Source organism: Macaca mulatta, chromosome 7 (genome assembly GCF_049350105.2).
Source record: "Macaca mulatta isolate MMU2019108-1 chromosome 7, T2T-MMU8v2.0, whole genome shotgun sequence".
Classification (NCBI taxonomy): Eukaryota; Metazoa; Chordata; class Mammalia; order Primates; family Cercopithecidae; genus Macaca; species Macaca mulatta.
In genome coordinates, this window is record NC_133412.1 from 56,491,043 (window position 1) to 56,515,208 (window position 24,166).

At 47.4% G+C, this 24,166-nt stretch overlaps 1 protein-coding gene across 1 annotated transcript; it reads left to right on the forward strand.

Annotated features, from left to right (window-relative positions):
- Nucleotides 1-3,866: 3,866 nt before the first annotated feature.
- On the forward strand, nt 3,867-12,321 carry CRABP1 (cellular retinoic acid binding protein 1). The gene is made up of 4 exons (XM_001107715.5): nt 3,867-4,015; nt 4,563-4,741; nt 7,289-7,402; nt 12,023-12,321. Exons 1-4 carry the CDS (start codon nt 3,946-3,948, stop codon nt 12,071-12,073), a joined length of 414 nt encoding a protein of 137 aa, XP_001107715.1. The 5' UTR covers nt 3,867-3,945; the 3' UTR covers nt 12,074-12,321.
- Nucleotides 12,322-24,166: the final 11,845 nt, after the last annotated feature.

The window sequence follows — 24,166 nt, forward strand, 5'->3', positions numbered from 1 at the left end:
TACCACAATGGTGGTGGCTTTTTTTGTTTGTTTGTTTGTTGGTTTCTTTTTGAGACAGAGTCTCACTCTGTTGCCCAGGCTGGAGTGCAGTGGTGCAATCTCCACTCACTAAAATCTGGGACCCCTGGGTTCAAGTGATCCTCCTCACTCAGCTTCCTGAGTAGCTGGGTCTACAGGGGCGCACCACCATGTTCGACTAATTTTGTATTTTTAGTAGAGATGGGGTTTCACCATGTTGGCCAGGCTGGTCTTGAACTCCTGACCTCAGGTGATCCACCTTCCTTAGCCTCCCTAAGTGCTGGGATTACAGGTGTGAGCCACCGTGCCCAGCCACGATGGTGGTGTTTTTGTGGCCCTCTTGGTTCTGGGGTTTCCCCAATAGCCAGGAAGGTGATGGCAGCCTGCCGAGACCGGCTAGGTCGGGGAGACCCTAACCCAGCAGCGCTAGAGGAATTAAAGACAAACACACACAGAAATATAGAGGTGTGAAGTGGGAAATCAGGGGTCTCACAGCCTTCAAGCTGAGAGCCCCAAACAGATATTTACCCACATATTTATTAACAGCAAACCAGTCATTAGCATTGTTTCTATAGATATTAAATTAACTAAAAGTATCCCTTATGGGAAACGAAGGGATGGGCCGAATTAAATGAATAGGTTGGGCTAGCTAACTGTAGCAGGAACATGCCCATAAGACACAGTTAGCTCATGCTAATTGCTTGTGGCTTAAAAATGCCTTTAAACGGTTTTCCGCCCTGGGATGGCCAGGTGTTCCTTGCCCTCATTCCCATAAACCCACAACCTTCCAGTTTGGGCATTAGGGCCATTATGGACATATCACAGTGCTGCAGAGATTTTATTTATGGCCAGTCTTGGAGCCAGTTTGTGGCCGGACTTTAGGGGGCCTGCTCCCAGAAGCAGCCTGCCCTCCCATTTCCATGTGCCACCTGATGAGATTTGGGGCTTCTGAGAAGTCCTGGCCCCTCCTGTCTGCTCTGGTCACCTCTAAATTTCTATTAACAAGGACAGCAGGCTGGTTGCAGTGGCTCATGCCTGTAATCCTAGCACTTTGGGAGGCTGAGGTGGGCAAATTGGTTGAGTTCAGGAGATCGAGACCATCCTGGGCAACATGGCAAACCCCTGTCTCTACTAAAAATACAAAAATTAGCCGGGCACGGTGGTGCACGCCTGTAATCCCAGCTACTTGGGAGGCTGAGGCAGGAAGATTGCTTGAGCCCAGGAGGCGAGGTTATTACAGTGACCCAAGATGGCACCAGGGCACTCCAGCACTGGCAACAGAGCCAGACCCTGTCTTAAAAACAAGGAGAGTGGGTTCACAAAGGACTCCGGGACACTTCCCACTCTATTTCTGAACTGGCTGTGCCCTCCTCACTCCTGGACCCTGCTCCCACCCTGGTTTTGTGCCTACAGAACAAAACCACTGTCCTGTCCTGGTATCGCCAACCTTTGGCGTGGATACCTTCACCTGGCCCCCCTGGCCCCATTCTCTCTCTGACTCCCTCCCTCACCCTCTTCTTTCCCTCTTCCCTCTTTGTCCACCCAAAGCCTTTGCTGCAAGACCTCTCTGTCGCCTTTGTGCCTCATCTGCGGCCCTCTGACTTTCCTCACAGGCTCTCTGCGGGCTGTAAACTGGGATGCTGCTCCATCCTTGCTGCCCTCCTCCAGCTGCCTGCCCCAGTCTCTCCCCAGCCCTGCCCTTAAGACGGCTGAAGTCTTGTTAGCGAGGAGTGTTGGATGGGGACGGAGGCCTGCATTAGCTGGGTGGCACTCCTGTTTTGCCCCTTCACTGGAGAGACACTCGACCCTCTGTGAAGTGGGTTTGATTCTATGGCAGCTCCATCCTTTGCCTCCCACATCCAGGACCTGCTATTTAATCTGCAGATCCCAGTGCAAAATAAAAATGCAGGTCTCCTTGTTCAAAAAGTATTATGGGGCCAGGCACGGTGGCTCACGCCTGTAATCCCAGCACTTTGGGAGGCTGAGGAGAGCGGATCACGAGGTCAGGAGATCGAGACCATCCTGGCTAACACGGTGAAACCCCGACTCTACTAAAAATACAAAAAATTAGCCGGGTATGGTGGCGGGCACCTGTGGTCCCAGCTACTTGGGAGGCTGAGCCAGGAGAATTGTTTAAACCCAGGAGGCGGAGGTTGCAGTGAGCCGAGATTGTGCCACTGCACTCCAGCCTGCGCAACAGAGCAAGACTCTGTCTCAAAAAAAAAAAAAAGTATTCTCATATTCAAGCTGGCAATAACAGAGCATTCCTGCTTTTCCATTTTCCAGTCTAACTACCAGGCCCTTCTAAGTGCACCACCCTGTGTGACTGCACAGACGGCACGTCCAGAATGCCCACCCTGCCCATGCCCCTTTCCAGCTGGTGATGGCCCCTCTCCCCTCTCCTGTCCTCAGCTGCTTTCTTAGACAGCTCCTCGGGGCCTCCTGGCAGGATCCCAGCCCCATTCACCTCCAGAAGTCCAGGGCCCTGTTCAGTAGGCAGCACAGATTCCCCAAGGTCCTGGGGGAATCTTCACCTCAGGCCACCACTCACATCCTTCTCAAATCAATGCACAGTTATCGAGCCCCACCTAGCTAAGCCTTAGGAAGGGAGGACAAGTGGATAAACAATCACTGCCCTCCAGGAGTTCAGTTTATAGCAGAGCTAAGACCTGAAGAAGAGCAGGACCAGACAAGGATCCTGTCGATTCAGAGAAAAATAATCACAGTTTATTAGGAAACTGAATTTCACAAAAGAGACAGCATAAAGATGGGCTTTGGTGAATGGGCAAGGTTTGATTAACCTGAAGAGGAAAGAGGCATTCAAGGAAGAGGCCATGGCATGGGCAAAAGCTTAGGGATAATAAAATGCATGGCACATTCTAGAATCCTGAGTTGTACAGTTTGGCTGAGGTGTGCAGATGGTAAAATAGTGAGAAAAGGCTGGAAGGAAAATGTACAGAAAAGAGCTACAAGGGTAATGGTGAAGTGTTTGTACTCCCTTAGTGGAAACACCAAGGGGACTTTAGGTTGTGATGTTTAGGTTATTTGGGAGCAAAGGGAGAAGGGCAAAGCCTTCCTCCCCTTGTCCCTCACAGCTTGCGGAAAGAGTGCAAAGGCTCATGATTTTGCAAAACAGGCCGCACCTCGCCCAGATTCTGGAGCTCATTCAGTCCAGGCCTCTGGACCCACAGTTTGTCCTGAGCCCTGACAAAGGTCTGGCCCCCTCCTGCACTCGGAACGCGGAGGACCCGCGGTTCGTGGATTCGCGCAGCAGTGCCCAAGCTGGTGTTGATGGGGGTTGGAGTTTCCAGTCACTCACTCCCCATGGGTCCTGTGGGGGCCTGGGGATGCAGGGAGAGGGTTTCAGAATAGGATCCCAGACTGGGAGGGAAGGGGGACCGTCTGGGCACACCCAGTAGATACGACCAGAGGTGAAGAAAGAGTGGGTCCCATGCCCTGATGGCCCCGCTAGCCACTTTAAGTTTATATTATGGATATATTCAAATATGTTCAAAAGTAGAGAGAAGAGTAGAATGATAACCCAAGTCCACACCGCCCAGCTTTAACAGTTATCCGCTCCAAGCCAATCTTGTTTCAGCTAATCCTTTCTCACCACCCCTTTTAAAGCGGGATGTGAATGTCCTGAGGGAGGTGGAGGCGACCCCAGTTGGAGAGCGGGTGCCCGCACCTCTGGAGGCTGAGGCACAACTGGGCTGGCAGTTGAGCTCATACCGGGTAGGGACCGCCGGGGATAGGGGGCAGGGCTGGAGGGGCGGGGCCAGAAGTCGGGCCGGGTGGGGGGCGCTCTCCTAGTGACTCAAGGCGCGCAGCGCTGGGCGCAAAGCCCCAGTCTCCGCCTCGTACGCTCAGAGTGTGCCTGCTGCGCCGCCGCTGTCCGTACCTGCCGCCGCCGCCACCACCGCCACCATGCCCAACTTCGCTGGCACCTGGAAGATGCGCAGCAGCGAGAATTTCGACGAGCTGCTCAAGGCACTGGGTAAGCTGGTGCAGAGGGCGCGCCCCGACGGGTAGAGGCGGCCCGGAGGTACCCTGGTCCCGGAAGTGCCCCGGTCCCGGGGGGCAGGAGTGGAAGTTGGGGCTCCCAGGCAGGAGGGAGTCCCCGGGGCAATAGATCGCCTTGTCTCCCAGGCGCACCAGGTCTCGGAGAAGCTGGTAGAGAGCCCGGAACCATGCGTTCCGGGAACGTTTGCTGAATGTTTGCCGCCCTCCTTGATGGTGCGGACTTTATCGCGTGCTAGATCATAGCGAGGAGAGATTACTGGAGAGCAAGGAGGATCCGGGACTTAAATTTGGAGACTCAAATTTGAGACCAGGCTCTGCCACGAATTCACTGTGCAACTCGAGGAAAGTCACTTACCCTCTCTGTACCTCAGTTTCTCATCTCGAAAACAAGGGCGAGGGCAGGGAAACGAGTGGGTCAATTTTAAGGCCCCTTTCTAAAGTTAGGGTATGAGCAGCGCCCGACCGGTCGCGAGACCGGCGGCGAGGCCCTGTTACCCGAGCTTGTGGTGCACCCTGCGCAGGTGTGAACGCCATGCTGAGGAAAGTGGCCGTGGCGGCTGCGTCCAAGCCGCACGTGGAGATCCGCCAGGACGGGGATCAGTTCTACATCAAGACATCCACCACGGTGCGCACCACTGAGATCAACTTCAAGGTCGGAGAAGGCTTTGAGGAGGAGACGGTGGACGGACGCAAGTGCAGGGTGAGACCCCAGAGCCAGTACAGGCGTCCCCGGGTCCCCACTCCGCGCCCATGGCCCACTGCTGCTGGAGGAACCTATGTCTCCCTTTGCAGCCTGTGGCGCGCCTTCCTTGCAGGGTGTGTGCACTGGCTGTTTGCAGAGGGGGTTTATGCATCCTAGTTGCCCCTGGCTCAAGACAAAGTATTACCTTCATTCCTTCTCAACCCCATCCCTAAGCCGCCTCCCAGGGTGCTAACTGCCGCGCTTAAAGAGCGGGCTCTGGGTTGCGCCGCTTTCCCAGCTGTGGCTTTTGCAGCGGTTTGAGGCGCCAAGCGCGGGCGGCGCGGGAGGAGGAGGTTGCAGGGGACGCCAGGTTCTCTGTCGCAGGTGAAGCGACAGCTCTTGCATTCCTTTCCTGCCGTATCCCCTGCGCCCGCCCGGGTCCCCGGGCCGCCTGGGTACTCTCTGGATCCAGTTTCAGCAGTCCCGATGGCCCCGACACCTCTCCCCACCCACCCTCACCTGGTTCCTTAAAGGAACCGCGGAGGCTTTCCAAAAGCAAGGCAGGTTCTGGCTGGGAAAATGGACTAGTTGCCCTCTCTTAGTCCTCAAAGGCAAGAGTTTTTTTATTTCTCCATACATGGGCCCAGGGATGAACCGGTGGACTGAAGCAAGGGGTTGTACATTCCTTTTTTGCATGGGCAAAAATTGCATTTGGTTAACCAGACGGAAAAATAATCACTGGAGCTACCACTTATTTAAAAAGTGACAGAATGTCTCCCTCCCTTTCTCCAATTTTTGTTTTTTTAAAAGAAAAAAGTCATAACATTCCAGAGAGTGGGAAATTGTGTCTTTCACCTTTCCTGAGCAGTGCCTGGTCTGATCTCAGAATGGGACTCTCTGAGCACTGGGCTTGGAAGGACAAAGAAACAAAGCCCCAGGGAAGCAGGCTGATCTAGGAGGCAATCTTTGGCTCCCAGAATTGTCATAGCCTGAAAATGATCTCCACGCTTGGAGCGGTTGGGATCTGAAGCCCAAACTACAGTGCAGAAACAAAGAGCAAGACAGCATAGAGTGAAGGGCTGGGAGTCTAAGAGAGGAGACTTGGCAACAGGCAGGGCTCAGTTTGGGGACATCCAATGGTGGCTACTGCCAGGGAGGGTAATTCTGCTTTAAAAAAAATTAAAGGTTCACACAACAGCCGGGAGAGTGTGGCTTTATGCACCGCCCCCCCCCCCACCCCTTGCTTAATGAATGTGTCCCATGTGTTAGTTAAAAACTGATTATGTGCACATTCAGCTCTGGCTCACCCCCCAGCCCAGCTGTACCACACTTTGCTTTGTGCAGACACTGGAGAAAACTTCAGGAAATCCCCCCTTTTGCCTCCCACCTCCAAAAGCATGAAGACCCTTCAGATTGATTTGCTTTTTAAAATTTTTCTAAAGGGACGTAACCAGGAAAGTGGCAGCATTTTAACCCTCAGAGCCAAAGACACCCAGGTTTATCAGCATAGGGGTGCACTACATCTGATGAGGAGTGAACAGAAAGGACGTTCTTAAGGCCGGGCCCGGTGGCTCAAGCCTGTAATCCCAGCACTTTGGGAGGCCGAGACGGGCGGATCACAAGGTCAGGAGATCAAGACCAGCCTGGCTAACACGGTGAAACTCCGTCTCTACCAAAAAATACAAAAAACTAGCCGGGCGAGGTGCGGGTGCCTGTAGTCCCAGCTACTCGGGAGGCTGAGGCAGGAGAATGGCGTAGACCTGGGAGGCGGAGCTTGCAGTGAGCTGAGATCTGGCCACTGCACTCCAGCCTGGGCGACAGAGCAAGACTCCGTCTCAAAAAAAAAAAAAAAAAGAAAGGACGTTCTTATCCCAAAATCCGTGCAGGGAATCGTGCTCCTGATAGGCTGATGACAGATGTGGTTTCAAGCTTGGTGTCTTAACTGTTGAAAAATCTTGTGGTTCTGATGTGAAGGTTCTTGCTTTTAAAATCCAAATTATGACCACTTAAGGTCAGGAGTTCGAGACCAGCCTGGTGAAACCCCATCTTTACTAAATATATCAAAAAGCTACTCAGGAGGCTGAGGAAGGAGAATTGCTTGAACCTGGGAGGTGTAGGTTGTAGGGAACCGAGATTGTGCCACTGTGTTCAGCCTGGGCAACAGAGTGAGACTCCATCTCAAAAAAATAAATAAATAAATAAAAATAAGTAAAATCCAATTTGTTTGAAGGAGTAGCTAATTTTTATATAAATGAATCATTTCATGCTCTAAATTTTATTCCTAGAGATGTAAAGCATGCCTAAGGCCTTGCTGCTTCAGTAAGAGATTGTGTGTGTGTGTGTGTGTGTGTGTGTGTTATACAAAGTGTATTTATACCCCATAAAATCTGCGACCAGCACTCTGAATTTGAACTTTCTAAGGCTCAGTGGAGAAGAATCTGTGGCCTGCTGACAGGGACCATGTGTTGATTCTCTGCACAGCAATTATTTTTCAATGCTCATTGTTGCTCCTGCTCCTGCCGCTGAGACTGTAATTAATGTCACTAATGGTTTTCCTGCCCGCAGAGTTTAGCCACTTGGGAGAATGAGAACAAGATCCACTGCACGCAAACTCTTCTTGAAGGGGATGGCCCCAAAACCTACTGGACCCGGGAGCTGGCCAATGATGAGCTTATCCTGGTAGGGCCCCTTGACCCTGAAATAATCCTGAAGTTCTCCCAGATGGTGCCCGAGATGGACCCCACAAATATGTCCTCCTCACTCGGCCTTTCAGAGAAAGGCACCATTTGCCCTGGATTAAAATTAGAGCAGAAAACCCGAGATGACAGTTCAGGTCAGAGGAAATCATTGTTAAATGGTTGGCAGGAAAGAGGAGTGGCTCAGAGGGCAGAATAGGGGCTAGCGACAGGCTGGAGTGCCTGCCACTATCCACACTAATACATCCCAGTGGCGGTGACATGCTTTAAGCCAAGCTCCCCTCTCATCAGATTTGGAATGCTTGGGCCCTATGAGGTCCCCACGCTCACATGGCAGAAGGGATTTTTTTTCATTCTCATTTCCCCTTTTGCTGGCTAGGAAAGGTTTCAGTAATTTTCATCACATCAGCACTCAGAGCCTTAGAGAACATTTTTACCTGTGATTTGCAAACTCCAATAGCCTTTGGGAGCCAGGCAATGAATGCTAATTTGGGAAGTGTCTGAATATAACACAGTGTGGAGAGATGAGCCCCTTTAGAACTAAAAAAGGTAGGCTTTTCCTTAAAAGTGTTCAGATCCCAGCACTTTGGGGGGCCAAGGCAGGCAGATCACCTGAGGTTGGGAGTTCGAGACCAACCTGATCAATGTGGAGAAACCCCATCCCTACTAAAAATAAAAAATTAGCCGGGCGTGGTGGCATATGCCTGTAATCCCAGCTACTCAGGAAGCTGAGGCAGGAGATTCGCTTGAACCCAGGAGGCGGGAGTTGCAGTGAGCCAAGGTCGCGCCATTGCACTCCAGCCTGGCAACAAGAGCGAAACTCCGTCTCAAAAAAAAAGGAAAAATGGTATTCGGATTGGCCGGGCATGGTAGCTCACACCTGTAATCCCAGTACTTTGGGAGGCTGAGGCAGGCAAATCACTTGAGGTCAGGAGTTTGAGACCAGTCGGGCCAACATGGTGAAACCCCATCTCTACTAAAAATACAAAAATTAACCAGGCATGGTGGCATGGGCTTGTAGTCTCAGCTACTCGGAAGGCTGAGACAGGAGAATCGCTTGAACCCAGGAGGCAGACGTTGCAGTGAGCTGAAATGGCACCACTGCCCTCCATCCAGTCTGGGTGACAGAAACTCTGTCTCTAAAAAAAAAAAAAAAAAAATTCAGACGAAAACATTTTAAATACCCGCTCCCAGCCAAACAAAACTTACCTGGTGAGGCCAAATTAGAAACCTCTATAACTTAAGCACACATTTCATCCCCTTTTTTGAGGTAGAGAACAAAGGAAGGCTGAGGACAGAACAATCCCCCATCACTCTCCCTTTGTGTTTCAGAACTGGGCGGGGATTGGTGGCTCACACCTGTAATCCCAGCACTTTGGGAGGCTGAGCCCAGGAGTTTGAGAACAGCCTGGGCAACATAGTGAGACTGCTGCCTCTACAAAAAAAAAAAAAAAAAAAAAAAAAAAATTAGCTGAGTGTGGTGGCACATGCTTGTAGTCTCAGCTACTCGAGGCTGAAGTGGGAGGATCACTTGAGCCCAGGAGTTTGAGGCTGCAGTGAACTGTGATCATGCCACTGCACTCCAGCCTGGGCAACAGAGCTGAGACCCTATCTCAAAAAAAAAAAAAAAAAACACAAACTAAGGTTTTTGCAACCACCCTTTTCTTCCAGACTAGAAAAGGGGAAAGCTGTTTTGGGTAATCAGGAAATTATATCCTTTGTTCTTCATTAGGTATTTTGTTAATCTCTGCTCCATCTTAGTGAATGTCACCTTGAAATGTTGTGAACAGGAGACTGCCTGCTGAAGGGCACTAGGAAAGGAATTGCGGTGTGACCTGGGCATGGGCCTTCCCTTCCCAAGTTCTTTCCATGCTATACAATGAGGGGTTAAGCAGAAGTCTGATCCCTGAGGTCCCTCTCAGGCTTGAAATTACATGTTTATTCTGCAAGAAGACCCTAAATTGAGCTGTCTATTACTTGAACTGAGACTGCTTGATCTTTCTTTCTTTCTCCTCTTGTCCTTCCCTGGGATGATTTAACATGCTTTCTCCTTTCACAGAGAAAGGACTGGCTTAATTTGCAACCTGGTTAATATTGTTTCCAGGGAAGGGATACTTGCTGAGTTTGGGGGAGAAATTTGAGGCTGAGACATGGAAATTTAGGAGAAAAGGCATATATGGTTTACTGGTACCAGAGACAGCAAAGGGGGAGATGATTTTAGAGTTTTAGAATGTAGCTGAGGGTTCAGTAGGATCGGTTGGCTCTGAGAAAGAGTGATTTTATTAACCTCTGTAGTATACGAGCAGCTGGCGTCACAGGCCAAATTCTGCTAGATGGACCCCATCACTTTCATATCCTCCCTCCTCCCAACTACAGTTCTATCCCTGCATCCTTTGCTGGAACAGCAAACATATATACAAGCCTCAAAGGGAAAGGGAGTGTTAACTCTTGGCATTTGGGATCTGAAATGTGGGCTTTTGTTTCAAGGGTTATTATCATTAATAAATCTAAAACGCAGAGAGATGCAGTCTCTATATAACAAGAGGCAATTATTCTAGTTAAGTTGAAATATGCTCTCCCAGCGCCAACAGTAAATTGCCCCCAGGATATAAGTTGCCTTCCTTTGAAAACTGAGTATACTCCCACAAACCACTCTGGAATATTCTACAGAGAGTTTCTGTCAGGAACCTCTAAGCATAGTTTGCAGGCTGAGAAGGACACTTCAAATGTGGTTGGAAATGCAGCGATTTCTTCTCATGTCATGAAGCCATTTGTTAGCCTGGGAGAGCTGTCAGCTAGCGAGAATAGTTTCTCCAGGGTACAGCGTTAAATACCCAAATGTTGGCAGCTATTTGACAGTCTGTGGCTGTAGAACTCAAAGAAGTATGGAAAATGAACATGGTTCTGAGGCATCCAGACATCTGCAAGGTAGACTTATGGTGGGAAAGTCATGCCCCACACCCCATAGCGTGCAGAATCACCTGCATTTCTTTCTAATAGAGAAGAAGCTAGGACAAAGGTGTCCAGAAGTTGGTATACCTGCCAGTCTGGTCAGGAGATCCCTAGCATGAAAAGAAGCTAGTGGCTGGGTACAGTGGCTCACGCCTGTAATCCCAGCACTTTGGGAGGCTGAGGCAGGTGGATCACTTGAAGTCAGGAGTTTGAGAGCAGCCTGGCCAACATGGTGAAACCCCATCTCTACTAAAAATACCCAAAAATTAGCTGGGCGTGTTGGTGTGTGCCTGTAGTCCCAGATACTTGGGAGGCTGAGGCAGGAGAATCACTTGAACCTGGGGGGCAGAGGTTGCAGTGAGCCAACATCACACCACTGTACTCCAGCCTGGGCGACAGTGAGGCTGTCTCAAAAAGAAAAGAAGTTAGTGATGGGCATCTGCTTCCTCAGTCACTAAGGACTAGAAGTATTTCCCTGAAGCACACATGTCTGAATAATGTTTTAGCATATGTTCTCTGAGAGCATCTCATGACCAACTAAGAGGGCAGAGTAAGAATATAAAGATCCTAGGATAGCTAAATGCCTCGTTCAGTGGTTTTAACATCTCTTTAATTTCAGGCCACTTTGAGAATCCGAAAGATAAGGACCTTCTGGCACATAAATGTACATTTGCAAACAAACATACTCACATCAGGTTTACAGACTGGGGAATTTCTATTTCTTTTCTTTTCTTTTCTTTTTTAACATACATATTGCTTTCCCTGTTCTAACTGCCTGTGAGAGGCCCAGGAGAGCAGGCCTGTGAGTAATTGCTAGTTTTGGGGGAAAGTTGAGACAGTTTACTTATGGGCAATATCATTTCAGGGGCCAGCAGAAGAACATCCTCCTCCATCTGTGCAATGATTCGTATCCTCTCAACAAACAAAAGGCCATAGAATTTTAGCTGGAAGAGCCTTTGCGATGATCATCTTGTCAGTTCCACCTCTCTCCTCAACACCAGCCCCTGCCTGCCCTTTTCCCAAACAGGCCACGAGAGGAAAACATTTGCCCCAAGCTTAGCCAGCTGTGAGCTACAGAGCTAGGTTTGGATGCCAATGCTGTGCTTTTGCAGCTGAGACCAATTTTCTAGCTTGCAGGTGACTCGAGTATTACACATACAGCATCTCAGCCTGTCTCCCAGGTTAGATGACTGCTTCCTGGAAAGCAGTTCTATTCCTTCTCCAAAGCAAGGAACAGAACTGGCTGGTGAGTGTTGGGCCCCATGACCCCAGCTGCTTGAGCTTCTTTCTCTCTTGAAGTCATTTGAAAAGAGACAGAGCCACTTCAGAAATGTCCATTGTGACATTCTTTCCCTTTCGGTTTAATTTTAAAACCAAAACTCCTGGCATTTCTTATGTCAGCATTTTACAGGTTCCAGAAGCAAAGGAAAATGGTGTATAACATAATTCTATACCCTGGTTCCCTCTCTGCCAATAGCGCTTAAGGGGGAAAAAATCCCTTAATGCTTAGCATGAGCACACACACAGGAAATTGAATGTCTGTTACAAAGAGTTTTTAACAGGGCAGTAAGTGGCCTTATTAGTGACATGCTTTAAACATTTTTGTGCAGGCATCTGCACTGATTGGTTTTCCTTTTCTTCTTCTCTGCAGACATTTGGCGCCGATGACGTGGTCTGTACCAGAATTTATGTCCGAGAGTGAAGGCAGCTGGCTTGCTCCTCCTTTCAGGAAGGGATGCAGGCTCCCCTGAAGAATATATCATAGTTCTGAGCTGCCGGTGGACCGCCCTTTTCTCCTACCAATATTAGGTGACCCCATTTTCCCCATGACAATGTTGTAGTGTCCCCCACCCCCGCCCCCCAGGCCTTGGTGCCTCTTGTATCCCTAATGCTCCATAGTTTGGCATTTGCATGGTTTCGAAGTCATTAAACTGGTTGGATGTGTCTCAACCTTTTCCCCTTTTTGGTTTGCCTCTTCAGTTTCAACATGGGAGTTACTGTGTACCTACTGTCCTTGGCGCTGTGTTGGTCTGTGTGGTACTCTCAGCTTTGGCCTGCTGGCCTCGGTGTGGGGCTTTGAGCATATATCAGTGGTTGTAAGCTGGGCTCCCGCAGACTGGCTGGATCCAGACTGCAGATCCAGGTGTGATTGCACCTCCCAATGTGGCTGTTCAATTGAATTACTTGGTATCAGTAGTTCCCAGCAGGAAAGGGCACATTTAAAAGGGTTAACAGGGAAGAGCTCATAATGAAGAGACTGTTTATACTGGCAGGATGAATAGAGCCAGCAAAGGATGGGGAGGCACCCAAAGACAAGCAGTGGAGGGATTCACCCCCAGGCCTGAAGACAGAAGGGAAAGAGGGGTCACCAGACCATGAGAGCTATCACCTAGGAGAAAGGCCACTGCCAAAACCATGGCCCCAGTGTTTATGGAGTCATGGAGTCCCAAGTCATGGGAGACTTGGCTTGGAGCAAGGGGGATAAATATTCTAATCTCCCACCTTTCAATCTCTATCTCCTATCTTTCAATCTCTATCTATTCTGTCCATTGGCCAAATCCAGTAGGAATGGAGAGGGCAGGGAAGAGGGTGCTGTTCACAAGGGTCACCCTCCCAGGACATGGCCAGGGGGAGAATGGATCTGAACATGCACATAGACAACAACCCACATAGCTGCTGACTTTTAAATTTGAAAATCAGTACATTTCACATAATCTGAATCTCTATTTCCTTAAATGAAAAATTGGGAAAATCTGGCATCCGCAGACCTACATTCCCACAGGTAACAATTGGCCAAACAGCTTCCCCCTTTTTAAATGGAACTAATATTCTCTGCTTCCCTTTAGACCCCATCCTTGCCCCTGCTTCATTTGCCTTGCCTGCCTGGCTTCTTTCCTTGTCATCCTAAGTGCCGAGACCAGCTCAGTTGGGGAGACCCTAACCCAGCAGCACTAGAGGAATTAAAGACAAACACACACAGAAATATAGAGGTGTGAAGTGGAAAATCAGGGGTCTCACAGCCTTCAGAGCTGAGAGCCCCAAACAGAGATTTACCCACGTATTTATTAACAGCAAGCCAGTCATTAGCATTGTTTCTATAGATATTAAATTAACTAAAAGTATCCCTTATGGGAAACGAAGGGATGGGCCGAATTAAAGGAATAGGTTGGGCTAGTTAACTGCAGCAGGAGCATGTCCTTAAGGCACAGATCGCTCATGCTATTGTTTGTGGCTTAAGAATGCCTTTAAGCAATTTTCCACCCTGTGCAGGCCAAGTGTTCCTTGCCCTCATTCCTGTAAACCCACAACCTTCCAGCTTGGGTGTTAGGGCCATTATAAACATGTTACAGTGCTGCAGAGATCTTGTTTATGGCCAGTCTTGGGGCCAGTTTATGGCCAGATTTTGGGGGGCCTGTTCCCAGTACTAAGCACATGGGTTCTCAGCAAAGCTGGGTCAGAGTGGGCCATCCAACAGTGTATGGGCATGAGTGAAGCCAGGAGACCCTCAACAAGCTCAAACTCTGGCAGGGGAGACACCCAAGGCCCAGGTGCTATCACCTGAGTGTAAATGGGGACACAGTTTATCTGAGGTTTCACCCCCCACCCCTAGCCCAGAACCCTAGGCTGGAAGGATGAAAGCACACACAGGATGAAAACCTACATGAACCCACATTTGCTTATGGAGGACCTCAACCCTCCACTCAGACTCTACCTACCTACATGTGGAACTCACCGGGGAGAAATCTCTTGTAGAATAGAACACATCTCACATCCTGAGCCTCCTTGTTGGGGCTCCAGCAGTGGAGAGAAATGCAACTGGAGGGCCCACCTGAGTGTGAATGTGCTAATTTAATTTCTATTTCAATTAGAAACTGTGGGGACATGACCGGGCATGGTGGCTCACACCTATAATCCCAGCACTTTGGGAGGCCAAGGTGGGTGGGTCACCTGAGGTCAGGAGTTTGAGACCAGCCTGGCCAACAGAGCGAAATCCCGCCTCTACTGAAAATACAAAAATTAACAGGATGTGGTGGTGGGTGCCTGTAATTCCAGCTACTCAGGAGGCTGAGGCAGGAGAATCTCTTGAACCCAGGAGGTGGAGGTTTCAGTGAGCCAAGATCACACCTTGCACTCCAGCCTGGGAAACGAGAGCGAAACTCCATCTCAAAAAAAAAAAAAAAAGAGAGAGAGAGGAAGTGTGGAGACTGAGCTGGCCACACAGGGCAAGGCAAGTAGTCATGCCGGATGGATGAAGCTGGGATATCTGGACTCTGTCTGTAGGTATTGGGTACTCATTGCCACTGTGGATGGACTGGGTGAGGCCTCAGACATCTTGGTCTACACCCTTTCCCAGTTCCCACTGCTTCAGTGTCTTCTCCATATCTAGATTTGCTCCATAAAAGCACTGCCCTGCCGTACCATGATGGTTCTGTATAAAAGACCTGGTCCGATTGAAGAGAGGATGAAGGCCTTTCTTTCCCTCACAAGTTTTCTTCAGATCCGCTTTCACAACGGTTGAGGAACAGAGCAGAGTAAAGGAGGCTATCAGCTGTAACTCTCATCCTGCCTGACAGCCAGCAGGCATGGGTGGGGATATTTGGATGACTAGATGAAGTGACAGCAAGTGCCAGTAGTTCACTTAGACTCAGAACACTGGCTGCATCCTGGTTCTCTTGAATCTTGTTCTTTCTGCATTTTCCAGATAAAAGGCACAGTATTTCTCATTCCCTCATGGAACACCACCAATGAGACTGCAGTGTTCCGTGGAACCCAGTTTGAGATTTGCTGCTATAATCATCAGCCCTAAAACATTTGTGTGTATACACATTGCATATGAAATGTAAATATGCACACACATAGGATGAAAGCTACACTGTCATCAGGATACTCTCACCAAAACACTGCTGTAAGCTTGTCACTCCCCTGCTCAGCAGTCCCTACAGTCTATAGCAGGGAAGTCAAACCCTTTGGCCTGGCATTCAAAGCCCTCCATGATTTGGCCTCACCAGGTAAAACAGAACGAACAAGGGCTTTGGTGCCTGTCAGATCTAGTGTCAAATCCTGACCACACTTTTAGTTTGCAAGTGCTAGAAACCCAACCACAATCAGTCCCAGCAAAAAGAAATGTACTCTGCTACAACATGGATGAACCCTAAAAACATTATGTCAAGTGAAAGAAGCCAGCCACAAAGGACTGCCTGTTGTATTATTTGATTTATCTGCAATCTCTAGAATAGGTAAATTCATTGAGACAGAAAGTAGACTGGTGGTTGTCTAAGGCTGGGGGTTTTGAGGAGAAATGGGGAATGACCGGTGCACAGTTTATTTTTAGAGTGATGAAAATGTTCTAAGATCGATGTGGTAACGGTTGCACAACCCTATGAATACACTAAAAGCCATGGAATTGTATACTTTAAATGGGTGAATTATATGCTATGTGAATTATATCTCAGTAAAACTGGCTGGGTGACCCACTCTTGTAATCCCAGCACTTTGGGAGACCAACATAGGATGATTGTTTGAAGCCAGGAGTTTGAGACGGGAAACATAGTGAGACCCCCCAATCTCTACAAAAAAAAATACAAAAATGTGGGCAGTTGTGGTGGCTTACACCTGTAATCCCAGCACTTTGGGAGGCTGAGGTGGGCAGATCACTTGATGTCAGGAGTGTAATAACAGCCTGGCCAACATGGTGAAATCCTGTCTCTATAAAAAATACAAAAATTAGCCAGGCGTGGTGGTGCATGCCTGTAATCCCAGCTACTTGGGAGGCTGAGGCAGGAGAATCATTTGAACCCAGGAGGTGGAGGTTGCAGTGAGCTGAGATGGTGCCACTGCATTCCAGCGTGGGCAACAGAGTAAGACTCTGTCTCAAAAAAACAAAACAAAAAACTTATCCATGTAACCAAAAACTACCTGTTACCCCAAAACTACTGAAATAAAATAATTTTTTAAAAAAATAGGAGCAGAAGGGAGAGGAGGAGGGCAGGTAGCCCCTGTTTGTTTAAGCCGATTATTCAGTGGTTTCTGTACTTGCACCTAAAAGTATTTCTAACTGATACACCAAGGTAACCTAAAGAAGGACAGAGGCTTGTAGATTTGTCTAGCTGGTGGATTTCTAGTCATCTGTCTTGATGATGACGACCATGGAACTAGACAATGTGCCATCTTGCTGAAAAGAAACAATGAAGTTAACATATTTTATGGATGGTAAGACCCCATTCCTAATGTAACATCTCTCTCAATCCCCTCTTCAGTCTCTTCTCATCGCCATAAGAGCCAGAGTTTCATAGCACACCGCAAGGATATTATCAGTGAAAATAATATGGGGCAGCAACTCTACAAATGCAGCCTTCACACTCCAATCCAACCCCACCCACTCCTTTCAGAGGCACCCCCTCCTCTGGGAGCACCCTCCAGGGATCTTCCCTCCTTCCAACACTTTACTGTAACTATCCATTAGTGTCAGAAAGTCCTCAGATCTTGTCAAAAACATCACTTACATGTATATCTGCCCTCCCGAATGTCCAGCAAAGTGTCCTATAAAATAAATGTGGGATGTCACTGGGTGAAAAATTAATCTTCACAAAGTCCCCAAAGGGTCAAATAAATACATCTCAGAGTAGATTTGAAATTACAAACCCTTACATTGGGTGGGCAGTTGTGCTTAAACCAACCCATCAGAACCTCTCCCCTTTTAAGCAACTCCAACTGCTAGGAGATGGAACCCAGAAACAGGAAATAACTTGGCCAAGACCATCATTTTAGGTGTTTGTCAAGATCAAGAGGATGGCCAGTGTGGTGGCTCGTGGCTGTAATCTCAGCGCTTTGCGAGTCTGAGATGGGCAGATCACTTGAGCCTAGGAGTTCGAGACCAGCTTGGGCAACATGGTGAAATCTCATCTCTACCAAAAAAAAAAAAGCATACAAAAATTAGCCAGGTGTGGTGGTGCATGCCTGTAGTCTCAGCTACTCCTGAGGCTGAGGTGGGAGGATGGCCTGAGCACAGGAGGAGAAAGTTACAGTGAGCTGACATGGCACCACTGCATTCCAGCCTGGGCAACAGAGGGAAACTCTGTCTAAAAAAAGCAATAATAATAATAAAATAAAAAATAAAAAAACTACCTATAATTTATCTAAATGTTAATAATTCCCTTAAAAATAACAATAAAAAAGTTATCACACCTTAAAATTAACAAGTCCTAATATCATCAAAGATCCTACCAGTGTTCAGATTTTCCTGATTGTCTTTTTTACCTCCTTGTTCAAATCAGGATTGAAATAACTATAAATCTCTTTGAATGTATACATTTTCCTCTGCTTCATTTTATTTTTTTTATTGTATTTTGTGGAGAAACTGGTTGTTTGTCCTGCAGAGCTTCACATAGTCTAGATTTTGATGATTATATTTCTGTGGTGTTACTTAACATATTCTCTGTCGTCTGTACTTTTTTGTAGATTGGTAGCTCTAGAAGCTCAGCCAGACTCAAGGTTGATGTTTTGGCAAGAATACTTCATAGATGGTATGTTCTGCTCCCTTAGGAAGACTCAAAACACCTGGTTGTCTCTTTCTTTTTTCTTTTTTTTTTTCTTTGAGACAGAGTCTTGCTCTCTTGCCAGACTGTACAGTAGCGCGATCTCAGCTCACTGCAACCTCCACCTCCTGGGTTCAAGTGATTCTCCTGCATCAGCCTCCCGAGTAGCTGGGACTACAGGTACCCACCACCACACCCAGTTAATTTTTTGCATTTTTAGTAGAGCTGGGGTTTCACCATGTTGCCATGTTGGCCGGGATGGTCTTGATCTCTTGACCTTGTGATCTGTCCACCTCGGCCTCCCAAAGTGCTGAGATTGCAGGTGTGAGCTTCTGCACCTGGCCCTGGTTGTCTCTTTCTATGACGTTCACAGCCATTGGTGATCACCGGCTACACTTATAGTTCTCATTAGAGGTTGAAACATGGGGATATTCTAATTCTACCTCCTTCGTTTATGAGCTGGAATACTTTCCTAAAAAGATACTTGGCCAGTGAGTTCAAGACCAGCCTGGCCAACATGGAGAAACCCTGTCTCTACTAAAAATACAAAAAATTAGCTGGGCATGGTGGTGGGTGCCTGTAATTCCAGCTATTCGGGAGGCTGAGGCAGAGAATTGCTTGAACCCAGGAGGCGGAGGTTGCAGCGAGCCAAGATCGCGCCACTGCACTCCAGCCTAGGCAACAGAGCGAGACTTCATCTCAGAAAGAAAAAAAAAAAAAAGAAATACTTGCCCTCGTCTGCTATGTGGTTATCCTGAGGTACAGTATGCATAGGAAAGACAGAATAAGTACTTGATTCTTTCCCTGTATTTACCAGTTTTTAGAGCAATGAATTGGTTTTCCTGGCATCCTTCAAAAAGTGACCAATACATTTTTCTGTTTTTTATTTTCTTCTTTTTTAAGACAAGGTGTCATTCTGTTGCCCAGGCTGGATTGCAGTAGTATGAGCATGGCTCACTGTAGCCTTGACCTCCTGGGCTCACGAAATCCTCCCACCTCAGCCTCCTGAGTAGCTTGGGACTACAGGCACACACCCCCATGCCTGGCTAATTTAAAACAAATTAGTTTTTTTTTAGAAATGGGGTCTTGCTATGTTGCCCAGGCTCATCTTAAACTCCTGGGCTCAAGTGATCCTCCTGCCTCAGCCTCCCAAAGTGCTGGGATTACAGGCATGAGACACTGTGCCCCAGGCATTGTTTTCCCTTTTTAATGTCATTATGAATTTATGGATTGAAACATATTTGATATGTTTAATGGGAAAAATAAAAGCTATATGCTTAGCTTTTTCCAGGGAAAAGAAAAAAAAAAGCACCAAAACCCTAGAGGACACACACCAAACCATTAAGAGCGGTTACCTCTGAGAGACCGTTTTACTCTCATTATTTCTTTATTGTTGATATTCATTTACAATGCACACGTATGACTTTTGTAATTTAAGATGTATTTGATATGTTTTAATTCAATGTAGCTATTATCCTCATTGATGCTGAAAGTGACCCATCTTCGGCCACTGGGAGCTTTTTTATATTGGGTCTTGAGTCTTGGTAGGACCCTAGTTATCTTTGATAACTTCTTTGCCATTTATTCTAATACTATACTCTGGTTCATTTCCTGTGCCAGACCTGGAATCAGCCATTTTTCCAAGAAGCCCGGTTGTTTTAGGAGACAATGGCATTTAGAAACCACAATCTAGGGCCCAAGAGATGGGCCTACTTTTGATTCTAAGATAGAAGCCAGAGTTTTAGGTCCCAGGAGGCAGGTCACAGACAAAACACTTACTCTGGGCCGGGTGCTGGGGCTCACACCTATAATCCCAGCACTTTGGGAGGCCAAGGTGGGTGGACTGCTTGAGCCCATGAGTTCGAGACCAGCCTGGGCAACATAGCAAGACCTCATCTCTACAAATAAATTTAAAAATTAGCTGGATGTGGTGGCATGTACCTGTGGTCCCAGCTGCTTGGGAGACTGAGGCAAGAGGATCGCTAGAGCCTGGGAGGTAGAGGCTACAGTGAGCTGCGACTGTACCACTGCACTCCAGCCTAGGTGATACCATAAGACTCCAACTCAAAAAACACAAAAACAAAAAAAAGTTACTCTGTACTCCTTTGTTCCCATTATCTTCTACCCAAGACAATGCTAAACAGTATTCAGATGTTGTCAGCACTGCGTTCAGCTATGTGGGGATGACATCTCTTCCTTTTTACTTAGAAATTGGAGTAGTTTTTGACCAATCCATTTGTGGCAGGGGATACAGGTGGGGGCAGTAGACTTGGAGTCTGTAACTCAGCACCAGGCTGTGAGGACAACTGCTTCAAAGAGAACAGAACTTGATGGGCAGTGGTCACTTCCAATCAAATCTCCATTAGCTCACTGGAGGCAGGATTAACATTCCATTCTGTAGTAGGAAGATTAAGCATAATTTCTGGGCAAAGAGCAAATTCTCACAAGGATTCTGCAAATATGTTATATTTGTTACAACTGGGTAATTCATCTTTCTGGGAAAATTATCTACAGGACTTGGAGGAATTTACTTAATAAAAAAAATAGATGACAGTCACAATTTTGTAATTCCATTTGTTTTCACAAGCCAGGAAAACTCATCAATTATGGTGAGTGAAGAGGGGGGCTGGTTTCTTAAAGTGGAATTTGACCAAGGTCTCTCAGAATAGCCATACTCCAGGGAAGTGGGATTTGCAGATACTAACATTAAAAAAAAAAAAAAAAAAAAAAAAAACACTGGCTTCAGAAACAATGTGTAGGAAAAAATTATTGAGTTATGAACTCTTACAAAGAACATAATGAAAAGTGAAAACTCTGAGAAAGTTTGGGAAAATATCCAGTCCTCAGAACACATGAAATAAAATTGAGGATTTTTTTTCTCTTTCCTACTGTTAGGAATAGGTTCAGAAAAATGTTATTAAGGTCCCTTTATCACCATTTTAAAAAAATTGTTGCTGCTTTGTTTGTTTTTGATGAATGTGGTAGTATAGTTCAATGGAAAGAGCATGCCAGGAGACCAGGGTTTTGTCCTGGCTCTGCCACTAATTTGCTCCTTGAACCTACCTGCTCTTTCTTGTACCCTCCCTGGGCCTCCAGTTGCCCATCTGTAGAAAGCAGAGATTGCCAAACATGGGCAGTGGCTGGGTGGACTGCATGTGAATCACCAGGGACAGCCCAAATGTCCACCAATAGGGAAATGGTTAAGTATCCACAATAAGCCACACAGTGGAATTCTCTGCAGCTGTAGAACAGAGTGAGGTAGACATATGTGTACTGATGTGGAAAGATGTCTAAGCTATATTTGGTTTTTTGTTTTTTAAGTGAGTGGTGATCTAGTTTAATGGGAAAAATAAAAGCTATATGCTTAGCTCTTTCCAGCGGAAAGAGAAAAAACCCAAAACCCTAGAGGACACACACTAAACCATTAAAAGTGGTTACCTCTGAGAGACTGTTTTACTCTCATTATGTCTGTATGGTTGGGATTCATTTATAATGAGCATGTATGACTTTTGTAATTTAAAACAAGTTTTCACTTAAAAAGGTATTCCGATTCTCTTTGTCTGGGTTGGAGCCCAGGAATCTTAATTTCTTTGCATTCCCCAGGTGATTTCTGACAGAACCACTGAACCAATGGTCACAGAGGTCTTTTCCAGCTTTAACATTCTATGACTCCACAAAGTTTATTGGACTCATGACTGGAAAAAGGAAAAGAAGAACCAAACAGCAAAAAAGGAGACAACAAGAAGGAAAGCACAACATTGGAAGCATGAATAATGATTACCAAGGTGTGTGGCTCTGCATGGTTTCTGGTACCCCTTTATAAATGTATCCTATGTGTGACACACAGCAACCGGGGGGCCCTAAGCAGAGCAGGTATCAGGAGTGTCCCCATTTTACAGACGGGGATGCTGAAACTCAAAGAAGTTAAGTCCTTTGAGTAAATAACCCAGTTTGTAAATGGCAGAGCTGGGATTACAACCTCAGGATGTCTGACTCCAGGGCCAATGCTCTTGCCATCCCATCAGCCATTAGGGACACAAAGTATTTTCCTTACTATAGTCATCAAGTATTGTGTTTATGGCTTAATGGTATCAAATAACTTTTCATAGAAAAGGAGGCAGGGAGAAGGCATAACAATCACTGACATTTAGTAAGGGCTTACTATGTTCCAGGTCCTGTGCTAAGCACTTTGCATGCATTTTCACCTTTAATCCTACAGTAAGCCAACTAGGTAGTTACTGTTTTCACTCCCACTTTACAGATGATCAAACTGAGGCTCAGAGAGGTTAAATCATTCACCCAAAGTGAATAAAAGTTAGTACTGGGATTGAATCCAGGTCTTCTATCTGAATAAATGAAACAGAAAGAGAAGGGAAGAGGGAGGAAAGTGACGGAGAAGTGGGTGTGCTTCTGCCGTCTCCATGGGGTTCCTGTTTCTTAGGGCTGTCATCACCCCACATGGCAAGGGCTCCTCGGGGCCTTTCAGAAGGAAAGCTCAACCTTACTGCCCAGCCCAGCACTGCTGGGCTGCCAGCCAGCCTCCCTCCCACAGTGGATTTCCTTTGCCTACGTTGACAGGTATCCAGTTTCACCAAAGGCTCCAAGCTCCCAGATCTGGTTTTCATCAGGAGCTAGAGCTGAGCCCTAGAGCAATTGCCTGGCAGCCTCAGTGAAGCCAGATGGGGCCCAGCCACCTTCACTTCCCCCGAGGCCTCCTGAAGAAGGGCTCTTGATATCTGGAGCCCAGCCTTGAATGGTGGCCCTGTGGGTGCATTATTCAAGACCCCTTCCTTTCAGCTTTGTCTCTAGCAGCTAGTAGAAGTGAGACAGGAGGTGCTTGGATCAGGCAGATAGCCTCTCATTGAGGATGTGCAGGGAACAGCTGGGAGAGAGTCTGGGGCAGCAATGAGAATAATTCTGTTTTCTTTCCACCCACCAAGCAGATCCTACCTGTGCATCTCCTCCACCTGGCCTGGGAGGGCTTGGATATACTCCCTGGTTGGATACACCGCCTGTCCCTATGGAACCTGTCTTAGGCCAGACAGGGAGACAGATAAAGAACCACAACTGGACAACCATACCAAAGCAGAAGTTGTAATTCTGTGGGCCCATGGGGAACTTGAGATTCATCCTGGCCAATGCACGGGGCAGTAGGCACTGGAAATAGGACTTGGAGGAAGCAGGTGGTATATTCCAGGCAGTGCTGGAGCACAGGGAAAAGGAAAGTGGGGTAGGCCTTGCAAAGCTGGGCATGCGTCCATGGGGCTGCCTTTGTGTGAATTAGAAAAGGAGACCTTTTCTGGGCAGACAAGGAGGGTACTCTATCCTTGCTTTAGCAGTGCACAAATTGTGCAACTATACTAGTGGCCCTGGGGCTGTGGCCACTAAATTTCATCTGCCTTTTACATTTTCCCTTCCCTTCTACAGAGCCCCTATTTCTTGAAAGAAAGTGATTCTATGTCCTTACTGTGGGACTAACCCATCAGCCTACCAGGGGTCAGCCCTTGATTCAGTCATAGCCAATTACGGCACTACAGCTTCATGGCCATGGTGATCAGTTCCGGGACAGGCATGTGATCTAAGCTAAGCCAATCAGAGCCTTCTCTAGGACTGCAGCCAGAGCATTTAGAGCATTTAGGGAGAAGGTGCTCTCTTCTGTCTGGGTTTGCTGGCTACGGGGATTAGTTAAGCCTAGAACTGTGGGGTCATCATTGGTACTTTGTGGGAGACTCTGCCTGAAAATGAAGCCAACACAAAAAACGGGCAGATGAGAAACAGAAAGAGAATTCTGATATTGTTTAAACTCCAGGATTTGCTCCTGGAATATTCCATTTACAAGAATGAGTAATTTCTCTTTTTTGCTTAATCTAGTCTGAGTTTTTATGCCTCCACTCAAAAGGACTAAGCATTATGGAAAGAATTGCCAGGATTCAAGCCAATGGAGACAGAGTGCCTTGAAAAACCAAACCAAGAAAGCTTTGGCTGGGCCTCGAGTTTCTAAGTCAAGAGCTGGAGATGAGAACACAGGCATGGAGTCTGACTGAACTGTTCCCAGGTGGCATCTCCCTGCGTGCTCACCACAGCCTCAGAAGCCGGGTGAGGCCAGGCCACTGGGATGTGGATTTGCCAATCAACCTGTGATCTGGGTGAGCCCTCAACTGACAGTTTGGTGTGTGAGCTCTGGGGCTCTGGGGCACAGCAGGTTCTTAGCACTCGGGGAAGGACCAGCCAGCAATGGCTGTCTGAGTTGGCAGGAAGGG